This window comes from Cupressus sempervirens, chromosome 4 (assembly GCF_028749045.1).
Source record: "Cupressus sempervirens isolate cs-2001-9-10 chromosome 4, ASM2874904v1, whole genome shotgun sequence".
Lineage (NCBI taxonomy): Eukaryota > Viridiplantae > Streptophyta > Pinopsida > Cupressales > Cupressaceae > Cupressus > Cupressus sempervirens.
Genome location: NC_143121.1, coordinates 125,495,505 through 125,509,359, shown reverse-complemented (window position 1 = coordinate 125,509,359; position 13,855 = coordinate 125,495,505). Strand labels below are relative to the sequence as shown.

At 34.1% G+C, this 13,855-nt stretch overlaps 1 protein-coding gene across 1 annotated transcript; it reads right to left on the bottom strand.

Moving 5' to 3' along the window:
• Positions 1-8,278: 8,278 nt before the first annotated feature.
• Positions 8,279-13,140, bottom strand: LOC149560254 (protein KINESIN LIGHT CHAIN-RELATED 1-like). The gene is made up of 3 exons (XM_089824568.1): positions 11,785-13,140; positions 10,383-11,266; positions 8,279-8,609 (listed from the first exon to the last, which is right to left on the bottom strand). Exons 1-3 carry the CDS (start codon positions 12,910-12,912, stop codon positions 8,387-8,389), a joined length of 2,235 nt encoding a protein of 744 aa, XP_089680694.1. The 5' UTR covers positions 12,913-13,140; the 3' UTR covers positions 8,279-8,386.
• Positions 13,141-13,855: the final 715 nt, after the last annotated feature.

Below are 13,855 nucleotides of genomic sequence, written 5' to 3'. Positions count from 1 at the left end.
GAAGGCAATATGTTGTTATATCCTCATAATCCATTCTTTTAATCATGATAATTCTAATTTGATCAGCATGTCTCTCTTTTTACTTTATTTTCATATATTAATGTGATAATGATCTGCATACTTTATTGCTTAGATCATGAGTCATGCATGTTATGGAGGGACACCCCCATTAGCTTGCAGTGGGATGATTCATTAAGTGGACTGTCTATATTCACGTGATTGATGCAAGATTGATGCAAGTATCATTAGTTGGCCTTATCTGTGGTCATTAGTGCATTAGTATGTTTCTTTCATGAGAGACTTATTGCATAAAGATTGGTCATTTTGACCCTTATTATGCTCATTTTTGAGCTTATGACTTATTTTAGATATCATGTTAACTCCATTGCATGTTGGTGAACACATTCATTTATTTTTACTCAATTTGTCCTTGTTGACAATTTCTTGAGCATATACTTTATCTTGATATCAGGCTATCTCCATTATTTTGTGGTAACATGTTTTACTCATTGTTTCTCTATGTGAGTTTTATTATCCTTATTCAAAAGGATTTCGAATTTTCATTTCTAACAATTTGCATATATGATGGCATTCTACTTGTGGATATTTGTCTTGTTTTTTTTTTTTCAGGTGATCCATCAAGGAACCTTCTTGGTTTTCCACATATGCAGATGTGTCTATGCTTCCACATTCAAAGAACTCATGTACTTCTCTTGGATCTACAAATGTTCCATATGGCTTGAAGACAATCAAATTACTTCATCTTGAAGATTAAGTTGCAGATTTTTGTAAATTATGGGCTAATACCCTTTGATGTAATTACCCCAAGTAAAGATTAAAGGAGGGTGTTAGAAGTTGTAATCTTTCCTTGGTGTGTTTATAAACCAAGGTTAGAACTCCTTTCTTTATTGTTGTAATATATTAGGATATAAGCCAAGGTATCCTAATATATTTCTTTTTTGTCCTTTTTCCACTACATCTTATTTTGTCATCTAGTGGAATATGTGAGGATAAATATGTATTGTAATTTCTAATTTTAGATTATTCCTCCTTAAGAGGAATCTCACACTTGGCCTCACACACTTATGAATGGTGGCATTCATAGACATGGGAGTTACATTCTAACTCCTCTCTCTCATCTCTATTTAAGAGATGACCCTCCTCTCTCATTCAACAACAATGAGGTTTCTTCCTCTTCTCAATTATTGTATGAGCATTGCTCTCTATCTCTCTCTCTCTTCCTTCTTAGGCTTTTCATGCCTCATTCATAATGTCACAAGGGGTTTTCTTTGCTTTCCCCTTTCCAAATATCTTGTCTCATGGTGTTGGAGCTTGAAGCCTTCTCTCTCCTATTTTATGGTAATATCTTTTCATGCATTTACTCACTTAGATTCTTTCCTGGTATTGCTTATTTACAAATTTCTTTTTCCATTTCTAACAATATATATATGTATATATGTATATATGTATATATACATATATATAATACATATATATACATATATATAATACATATATATACATATATATACATATATATACATACATATATATATACATACATATACATATATACATATACATATACATATATACATATACATATATATACATATATACATATATACATATATATACATATATACATATACATATATGATATATATTTATATATGTATATATAATACATATATAAATATATATCATATATATGTATATATACATATACATATATATGTTATATATATATATATATATATATGTATATATGTATATATATATATATATGTATATATATATATATGTATATATATATATATATATGTATATATATATATATATATATATATGTATATGTATATGTATATATATATATATATATATGCAAAAAAACAAGAGAACCAATAATAGAGATTTGCATGTGTGTGTGTACATGATTGTTTTAAACACTAATATAATCAAAACATAATAAATGAATCTAAATGAAATTTAAGTACAATTTAAATCATATTGTGCAAGATATAAATAAAATGTAACTACATTACATTTTAATTTCAGTAATAGCTACAAATCAAATTTATAACAATTTAAATTAACTTAGTCATACTTGAAAATATAATCGTGTGTGTGTGTGTGTGTGTGTGTGAGAGAGAGAGAGAGAGAGAGAGAGAGAGAGAGAGAGAGAGAGAGAGAGAGAATGTTTCAATTAGAGTTTCATTAGGTGAACAATGTCAAGGTTTTAGGTTCAAAATGTAAGAGTTAGAGTCTAATTTGGTTCAATGTGAGAGTTTTAGTCAGAGTTTCGTTAGGTTCAAAATTAGGGTTTAACTCGGTGAAATGTTAGGTTTCAGTTAGCTCTAATTAATTAGGCTCAATGATAGGGTTTTAGTTAGAGTTTAATTAGGTTCAATATAAGAGTTAAAGTCTAATTTTGTTTAATTTGAAGGTATCAATTATTTGTTTCATTTGGTTCAATGTTAGGGTTTTACTTAGCTATAAAGTTTTCTAGTACTTTCTACTTTTTTAAGTTTTTCTAATATTTCAAGCACAATTTTTCTAAAGTTTTCTAATATTTTCTAACATTAACAAATTAAATTTCTCTAAATTTTCTAATATTTTATGTAAAAAAATAATGACAATAAGGAACAAGTTTTATCATATTCTTCTACTAATAATCAAATAATGTTTTAAAATTTATCTAATTCTACTAATATAAACTAAGTTTACTAAAATTTAAAATATTTTCTAATGTCCTTAATATTACACAAAGTTTTAGCCATACATGACAAAATAAAATAAAATATTACACATATTTTTGCAAAAATTAATACATTATTTAAAAAGAAAATGTAAAAATTAAATAAATTAATTTAACTATTTAAAATAATACAATATTTAAAAAAACATTACATGACTTTTATATTACTAGAAAAAAAAACATTAAATAACTTAAAACATTAAAATAAATAGGTTGACATACCAGATCCAACCGAAATGCTCCTGTAGCCCCCTAGCTTCTCTACAATCCTAGCAGTCGTTGCTTTCAAATGAGCCACAAATGGTTCATTTTTTAGCCTATATAGTTTTTGAGGGTTTTGACTAGATCTAGTCCGGTTGGAATAGTTTTGGCCAGAAACCCCCTGTACACGCACACACCACTTGGCGCCTAGTTTGCACCATGCAGTAACTCAACCTAGAACTTGTTCACTCCAATGATGTTGATCTCCACATATTTTATCAAGTCAAGTAGTATTAGCTATGCATAAACATTGTGTGGACAACATAAATTGTGTTATAAAATGCTTATAATATCTTACTTTCTTAGGTAGCTCAATTGAAACCAAACTTGGTGTAATTACAAATTATCCACCTAATCCAATCAAAGCTTAGAATATAACATGATTTCAAGTGAACCACTTAAGAAAATAAAATCTTAGAATATGTTGTTTAATATTTCCGACATAAGATGAGAGACCTATAGTGTTCCATGATGCATGTTTTATAGACATGTCAACCTCAACACTTATATGAACTAAGCATAACATAGAAAGAACCCATCAAGTCCCATATCTAATATGAACTCTATAGTAATCAAAATAGTAGATGTTGAGAAGAGTCGTGTGCTATTGGGCATATCATTATGCTTTCAAGAAAAATATAACATAAGATTCCAACACTATACAATAAGCTTATAAAATAATGATCAATGTGTCCTCCCACTTGATAGAACTTTTGGCTCCCCATACATAAAGATGGTCAAGATTTAAAAGGTCTTGAGAAATATTGCCACAACACATGTACAAATGAACTATTCAAATTAGTCTTGAGGTAATTCTTGAATATGATAGTGCATCTAAAGATTATTTTAGTATACAAGTGGAATGCTTCTAAGATTGTCATGACTTTTCCCACACATTCCCCATTAAATCTAATAATCATAGATTTCCATCATGTTTTAGAATATTTAAAAAATAAATTACATATACTAGTTAATTTTTAAGAGCACATATAATCTACCATTGGATATCATTTGATGTAGTGATTACTTGTATAGGTGTTTCTATAGAGACCAAAAGTTATCCAAGGCCCATGATGATAGTTTTCATTAATCTTTCTTTTGCATCACTTGAGTAATTTTTATTATTTAATTGTTGTTCTTGTCATTTTCTTGTCTCTCAGTAATTTTTTTACTTATTTAATTGATGTTCAAATATATCATTTAATCACTCAATTTTGGTCATCAATTTTCCCTAAGGCAATTGTTCTCTCTTTCATTAAATAATCATGTAATCATTTAATTAATCCCTTTCCATCATCTAACTCCCTTGATTTTCCTTCTATATTAAATAGTTATTTTAATTATTTAATCTCTCTCGTCTAATTGTTTTTATAGGCTAATTAATTAATTTTAAAAAATTGACCCCATTTTCATCCCTCTTAATTAAATAAACTTATAAGTTCAATTAGTTCTAACCCCTTTTCACGTCAGGATAATTAATATTATTTATTTATTTATCAACCACACTTGACTCTTTCACTTCCCATTTCTATCTTCTCATGTGAGGATAACTAATAAATTTTATTTATTAGCTAACTATACTTGTCTCTTATTATTTTTATATCTAGTAATTTTGATTTTAATTATTACATACCTTTATAATATTATAATAAATTGATGGCTCGATGAAGTGCAACATATTCTACAAACTCTACAAAGTCCAAGAAATTAGCTGAGGAAGTCTCGCGGCCAAAAGAGTACCTCCTCAAGGATAAATCTAGAGGCCAAAAGAGTACCTCCTCAAGGACAAATCTATGGCTCATCCAAGCATGCAACACATGCTCTCCTCGCTAGCAATTCCTTCTCTCCTCACTAGCAATTCCTTCCCTACTTGATAAGCATGCAACACATGCTCTCCCCACTAGAAATTCCTTCTCTCCTATAGAAGTGTTGCATGCTTATCAAGGAGAGAAGAAATTGCTAGTGAGAAGAGCATGTTTTGCATGCTTGGATGAGCCATAGATTTATCCTTTAGGAGGTACCCTTTTAGCAATCGAGTTCCTAGATTTCATAGAATTTGTAGAATATCGAAAGCTTGCACTTTTGTCGAGCCATCAATTTATTTTAGTATTATATAGGTATGCAATACTTAAAATCAAAATTATTAAATATAAAAATAATAAGAGACAAATATAGTTAGCTAATAAATAAAATTGTTAATTATACTTACATGAGAAGATAGAAATGAGAGGTGGAAGAGTGAAGTGTGATTGATTAATAAATAAATTATATTAATTATTCTCACATGAAAAGGAATTAAAACTAAATAAACTTGTAAAGTTATTTAATTAAGAGAGATGAAAAGGGAGGTCAATTTAATACACGCATGCATGCACACACAAACATATGTACATAAATACATACATGTGTATGTGTTTGTGTGTATAAGAAAATATTGGTTGCAAGGAGAATATCCATGTCACTTTAAGGTTTTCAAACCTAATGTGCCCAAGATTTCAACACATGGACTAGAGAAAGACAAAGGCCCGAGAGCTTGCAAATAAGGGCACGATTGCTCCAATAGTCAACATCCTCTAAAACTTTCTCTAGTTGAATCACTAGAATAGTTTGATCTTAAAATCTCTCCAAATAGCCATTTACTTTTTGGATGCGAAGTACCCCAATAGAAGAAGAGCCACTATCCTTAGATTGGGATTTTCCCAATAATTTCTTGCCATTACCATGCAGAGAAGAAGACGGCTTTGCCATCTCAAGATCACCAAGGGAAGATTAAGGAGGGACTAAGCCTTGATTCTCCATGTGCCTAAGCCTAAACCCCACAAAAAAAAGATTTATGTGTAGTTGGGGGACAACCAATCTCTAACTGCCAAACCCTGACCACAAGCAACACATAATAGAATGAAGGAAACAACATGAGAAGATCACACACAACAAAAACCATCCAACCCTAGATGACTGAGCACCCCATGAAACACCACAAATATCCCCACCCTCCCCCCACAAATGTGGCCAAGCCGCACGTAGACCACACCAAGGCGGATTAGGGCATGCAGGCCCTACCTCACAACATAATTCCACACAACACCGTCCCTGGGCTATAAAAAACCTTAATCCAACAATTTGAACATGGTTATTTTAGTTCAACGCTTGATAATAATGCTTAAGAAAGAAACCACTCTTCAACTTCCATGTTCCTCCACTTGGAAAACCACATCCTTCGAGTCATCCTAGTCCAAATTGTGTGCTTTAGGGCACCCACCTATAATAATGATTAACATAAATAAACCATGATCGTGATTCTATAATCAAGTGATTTTTATTTATACAAATTATCAAAATGATATAAACATTTTATAACCACATATAATAATCAACTTACCAATGGACCATAATTATGCCCCCTTTTCAATGCGACAATGGTGGCTATAATGCTTCTCAGTTGTGATTTAAAGTCTTCTAGTCTTTAAGCCCTTGCAATTTTTGAAAGGTCAATAATATTTTCCATTATCTTCTCTTTTCGAGCTAGACTATAATTTAGCAATTGTCTCCTTATTTTGTTCTTGATCAATATTGTTTGACATGATTTTTCTTCAAGGACATCACAATAGGATTATAAAGAATAATTTGGTTTATAACCTTCACAAACCTATCAAAACATTGTTGCACTCACAAAAAATACCATCGCAGTTTATATTTTATATTTGAGTAACCCTAAGGGCTTTTTTTTTACACTTTTTAATTTTCTCCACTTGATTGAAATTATGACAAATGCTCACCTTAATCTCTGACAGAAGTTATAGACATCAAAATTTCGACGAAGGTTGGGCAAGTTTAAAAGACTAAAGAAAATGACACAATTAACCTCTTAATATCCGAGGAAACAAACAAAACAACAAGGCTTGTTAGAAACTGTGACTAGATGTCTTAGCGATTTCATAATTAACGAAAGATGAGCAAATTCTCGGATTGTCAAAACACTACAATCATATTCATGACTAGAGCAATAAAATTTCTAAACTAAACAACAGACTGACGAACTACATGAATATCTAGGTAGCAAGAATACCCAAAAGAGCTCTAAAACTTAGAGACCACCTAACACATGCAATCACTCAACACCATCCAAAACTTCATGCTTTTGTGATCATCAAAACTATAGATGTACCAAAAAAATATGAGTCAACAATAGAAATAAAGAAATCTATCATGCTAACCCAAAAACTGCGTAGAATGAATCTGTTCAACGTATAACTGAAACACAGATATCCAATCAAGAACCAACATAAATCCAACCAGTAATACAGTAAACAATGTAAGAGTTTTGGCATCAATGATAACATTGCCAACATTTTCTCAATATGTTCCCAAATGTTACACCAAGCAACATAAATCTATACCAAAGATCTTCAACTCAATTGTCATAATTAGGGGATCTATTTTATCTCGTGAATGAACTTCATTGTACTTGAAGAAATTTCTACCTTAGTAAGTGATAAGACACGCCATCATCCCCTTTAATTGAATTGCAACCTGTTTTCAAATTCTATATTATGAAAAATAAAGACTTCAATTTTGAAGATAGTGAGCACAAATCAGGACTATGATCCAGCTATATTGGTATTTTTTTCCAAGAAGTGCATCTTATTTCCACATTAGCTACATGCAGAATCGGCAATCGCAACCTTCTGAAACCTCAAGCTGAGATTAGTACTTCCAATCTTTGGTAGAACATCAACCAACTTGCAACATTAATCTTAAGAAAACTCATGCATTCTGAATAGTTTGGAACTACTACTTCAGGATTGTAAATCCTCCATTTCTTGTTCAATAATGGAGTATGTCTTGATGTCAACTAGAGTCATTAGAGAAACTTGTGTCTCACAAAGGAAGCGGGCCTTCTCACTGTACCAGTTGGATTTATTTTATGACTCAATCCGATTTTTAGACTATTCGAAATCCAAACTACTTCAACTAGGCAAAGGAACATTACCATTTGACAGGCAATCTAAAAGAAAATGGAAAAGTATCTAATGAGCAAGAACCTCTACCCTTTAACTCTTTTTGACATTTGTTCTTCACAACCAACATGCACACTACTAGTCACTGCAATAGGCATAATGAGGAAACCAGGGTTTATGCTATACAACAATATGATGGGCTCTAAACCGGATCTTCCTACTCACTGTAAATATAATCTATAGCTAAGAGAATAGGATTTAGGCTGGTTTAGTTCCATAACACCTTATGGAAAAAAGGAAATGATAAGAACTTTGAATGGTCTTCTCAAACCATGCAATCCTTCACCAATCATTTGATTCAAAAATTTACAAAATATGAGGTCAAAGAATCAAAAGCTCCTTCGAGCATTTATTGAACAGGAGTTACATTCCCTTGAAATCTAGAACTATGTTTGGTTGACAATAAGAGGAGGTCCTGAAGTGTATGTGTTCTTTTTGAACGAGATCGACCTGTTTCCTTTAATAACTCTGTAAGCCTCTGTCTTTCATCCTCAACATCTGGATGTACTGTACCCAATCTGTCTTCTTTCACTTCAAGGATATCTTCCAACAAAGTTATTGCATCCTCCACCCTGAAAATCCCAAAATGAAACCATGCTCAAATAATGAAAAACCATGCAAGATACCGAAACAAGAGAAAAAATTATATAAATGTGGAATTCCTCAGCAGCTGCCAAGAGAGAAGGACCAAGTTATCACAGTTGAGAATTGCTTGAAGCAATCAATTTTTAACAATGAATGAATTCAATTTGCTTCATTACTATAAACAAAGCCTTAGATTATGAGCTCATCAGCATACCCATCAGCAGTAAACAGAAAACTTGTAAGGGTATAACTTTATAGAAGTCATGGATGAAACATGCTTAGTTTATCATAACCACTGCAATTATATCAGAGACAACTAGAAGTATTTTAGTCATTAATGAACACTTGAGAGTTGAGACAATCAAAGCAAGCATGGAAAATATAATTTGAGACTATGCACTACAATGAACAACCATGTAATGTCAAATAAGTAGACAGTCAAGGGGCTCTTGGTCTGTTGGCAAATTTGAAAGTTTCCTAATTAGTCTATTAGGGGTTGAATCTTTTTAGTACAAGACTCTGACATCACAAGGGATTAGGCTGGGATGACAGAATGACAGTTATCACAGTAGAAAATTGCTTGAAGCAGTTCAAAAAAATTTAACAACGGATGAACTCAATTTACTTCATTACTATAAACAAAGTCTTAAGACTATGAGCTCATCAGCATACCCATCAGCAGTAAACAGAGAATTTGAAAGGGTATAAATTTATAGAAGTCAGGGATGAAACATGCTTAGTTTATCTTAACCGCTGCAATTATATCAGACACAACTAGAACTGTGTTTGTCATTCATGAACACTTAAATTAAAACAATCAAAGCAAGCTTGAAAAATATAATTTGAAACTATGCACCACAATGAATAATCATGTAATGTTAAATAATTAGATAGTCAATGGGCTCTTGGTCTGTTGGCAAAGTTGTCAGTTTCGTAATGAGTCTATTAGGGATTGAGTCTGGTAGCGCAAGGCTCTAACATCATAAGGAATGAGGGCGGGATCATTGCCGACAATGAATTTGGCAGAAGGGATACCTCTGGTATGACTTTATAGAAGTCAGCGATAAAACATGCTTAGTTTATCTTAACCACTGCAATTATATCAGACAACTAGAACTGGTTCAATGATTCATGAACACTTAAATCAAAACAATCAAAGCAAGCACGGAAAATATAATTTCAAACTATGCACCACATCGAATAATCATGTAATGTCAAATAATTAGACAGTCAATGGGGTCTTGGCGTGTTGGCAAAGTTGAAAGTGTCCTAATCAGTCCATCAGGGATCGAGTCTTGTTAGTGCAAGATTCTAACATCATAAGGCACAGGGCCGGGATTATTGCCCGCAATGAATTTGGCAGAAGAGATACCTCTGCCCTTGGCTCTTAGTCTAAGTGGTTCAGCCTAAGACTCGTGCTTCGCTGTTAGCTGAATTGGTTCAGCCTAAGGCTTGTGCTGCCATATTTAATAAGTTTGTGAATAAAAAATCCTCCATAAGAAAGAAATGAAGAGAAGAGATATAGTTAAGTTCTATAAACCAATTTTATACATCTTATATAGTTCATCTGTATTCAGTAACATTTACAAATTTGTGTATAAAAGCTATTTATCAGTTGGGTATGCTTGAGATTGGATCATAAAATAGGACTTGCCTAAAACACTATTTCAAAATGGGTGAAACATGGCTACGAAATAAAATATGCGTGCACAGTGATCCTTAAAACTCCTAGAGCTCTATGGTATTGGTGTAAGGATTACCTTCCCATTGCATCATAAGTTCCAGCTAGATTGCTGCTAATAGCTAGCGTGTCAGCATGGTGACGACCGCAAATTTCCTCCATGATACTCCTCGCTTCTTCAAAATTTTCAGCTGCATCCCATATGGCATTGAGACCAATACAAGCTAATCCCATCTGATTCAAAAGCAATCCCAACAGCCATGTCTTTTTACCTGCACCGAATCTAAGCTTCGATATGGCTCTATTGAAAACCATGTAAGCTTCTTCATATTTTCCAGTCAGGTAGAATAACACTCCCATCTGAGCCTCAATGCCACCTACTGCACTCTGCTGTCCTGGAGTGTTCTCCATAATTTCAAGAGCTTTTTGTAGAAGACTAAGTGCTTGTTTATTTTCACCCATAGATTCAAAGAGACCAGCAATTTCTGTCAACCCTGTAGCAATTTCATCACTGGAGTGAGAAGCCCCTTGTCTTCCATAAATGATTAAGGCATTTTCACATTTGTTCTTAGCCTCACTAAATTTTCCAGTTCTTAGATATAGATCAGCAAGACTCGCGTACACGGAGGCTACGGTCGTATGCCCTTCTCCATACTCAGACTTGAAGAACGCAAGTGCTTTATGGTAAGAAAATATGGCCTCGTCATAATGACCTAGAGCTACATACGAATCTCCAATGCTACAATCCACAAATGCCACCTCAATCTCTTTTCCATTTGCTAACAGAGCTGCACTAGCAAGAACAAGATTCTGCAATGCTCCCTCATGGTCACCTTTCCCTGAAAGAATCAATGCCATTAGCCTTCTATCTGCGGCCTCTTGCAATGTACCAGTAGTATTGCATTCACCATGAATGCTGAGAGCTTGGTCACATAGCTCCTCTGCCTCTTGGAACTGCATAACCTGTTCAACCATAAAAGACACTAAATTCAATAATAATTATGCCAACACGTTCTCTGGTCAATAATTTCACTGTGAAAAAGCTTTTCAATAAGAAAAGCAGCAAGAGAGTGCTAGTTCATGGTACAGACAGAACTAACGCATTAATAGAACATTAACCGGAGTTAGCACAATCACAGCAAAGAGGAGCAACACTGTTCTTGCCTCCCTATTCTTGCCTCTATCAAAAATATAGTACGAACCAATGTACTTCAAAGTATTCAAACTAACAGTATATAAGTATTAGAGAAAGGTTGCTATGAGCTTAGCTACAACACAAAAGGATCCGTATGGAACATTTTAAAAGAGATCGAAGATTAAGAATCTAGAGAAATATTCTCCAAATCAAGATTAGGGTATAATTTTTTCAGTATTAGCATCGACAATTGTAAAAGTGATCTTTCTTATGCATTAAAAAGTCCTGTAAAAGTATTAATTTGAGTTGTATGTGATATGATTTGATTCATGTGTGTGTGATTAACCTGTAAATGCGACTCTGCTATATATCTGCAAGTTTCCGAAACTTGGGGATCCATCACTCCCAAAACTAGCTTCTGAATTTCAAGTCCCGCGTGATATGAATTCAGCGCATTATCGTACTGACCCACCAAAGAATAAGTGTCCCCAAGTTGCATATACCCAGCAAAGGCTGCGAGAGCATGATCGGCATCTATTTCAGAAGTAAAGATGGAAAGTGATCGCTTAAGTACTGGAATGGCTTCCTCATACTGCCCAAGCTTACAGCAAGATGCGGCCAGAACTTGGAGACTAATTACAAGCTCAAGAGTAACATCGGAAACTGTGAAGTTCTCAAAAAACTCTGCTGCTTTTAGGGCATAAAACCTGGCCTTGAATGGGTTCTCACCAGAGGCGTGAAGTGCCTGAGCCATCTTTAGAAGGAGAAGTCCCACTTCTGGATTGTCTGAACTAAATTGTGCATTGTTCTCTGGCAGTAGAAAACTCCCATTTTCATCATCTTTCTCGATTACTGCTTTCCTCGATACTTCGTGCTTGTTGGGATTTTTATCAAAAGAAGCCCGTGGAGTTTTTTCATGGCTTCTTCTCACTGTTCTCGGAGTTGTTTCAGTAGATCCAGTCTCAGAAACCTCATCGTTGCTCTTCGTAGGAATTCTCAATGCAGCTTTGGTCGATGAATTAGGGTTCGGATGTTTCTGTTGGCTCAGAGGGCTACTAGAAACCCTCCTCATAACCTTATCGGGATACTTTACTGGGGATTGACTATATGACTTCCTCGTCTCCAGTACACTTGTGTCATTAGTTTTCCTGCTGTCAAAAGATCTAGCTGAGCTGCAAGCAGATACATTTGAAACTCTGTCCGAGAAGGACTCCTTAGATCTTCGTGTAGACCTACTATGTACACTCATGAAGTTATCTGATACATCAGAAGCAACTGAATGCCTGTGAATCCGTGAACGCCCTGACTGTGAAGAAGGTTTTGGACTCTTTGATGGGTTCTCCATGCAAGATACACTGGGTGAATTCTTGTGCGTTCTATGATCTCCATATGTTGCAGATGAAATAGGGTTTTTGGAATGCTTTGGGCTCAAAGGTATTAACGGGTTAGTTGAAACTCTCTTTGGCTTATCCATATGCTTTTAGTGGCTCCGTAGAGTGCTCACTGTTGTTTCCAATGCAAGCTTATGTGATGAAATTCCTTTCAAAAGCTGGAGCAGCAGTTACTGACAAAGGTATGCCATTCTCTGATACCAACTAAAGTATTGCATTATTCAGCACTTCCCTTGTATTTATCCCTGTTTTAGAGATGAAAATGATCTGTTCCTCATTAGAACTCAACGAGCTCTTGGACACAAAAAGCACAATGAATGAAAATAGCACAATCACAAGGTTATGTTCTCCTCCAGATCCCATAAAAGAATCACCCGACTATTTGAACTCTCTAATGGGTATCTGATGTCCTCGACATAAAAAGGACAGAGGTGAAAATGCGGAATGTGGGTCTGGTCTTTATCAATAGAGACAAGGCAGACGTCTTCCATCCAGTATCCAGCATGTGAAATCACCGACACAAAGCACAGGGGAATGACTACAGAAAAAAAAAATGGAAAAAAAAAGTATGATGTGGATCTGAGCTCACCATACACTGAAATCTGCTAGGACAAATCAAAATGTGCATATGTAGCGTACCTCTTGACTAAAACTGTACTCTGAACTATTGAATCCTCATTCATCACTATAAACATCACCACTACTAAAATCATTGTACTTATAGTTGCAGCCCCATGTCAAACCTAAGTTCATTTGACTCATGGACACGAATAGCTCAACCATTGCACTGTGTTCCATGTTGAGAAGGCTAGGTTAGTTGAGTGACTGTGCCCTTAGTCACGGTCAGTACATGCAGCAGTTGATGACAAGGGTTTGATCACCTCCCATGTATTGTAAGTTAAGTGTTGATGACAAGGGTTTGATCACTTTCCATGTATTGTAAGTTAAGTGGTTGTATCGGACACTAACAGATACAGATTGGGGTCTTTTGGTGCAAAGGAACTCCACTCTTTAACATGCCAGTTT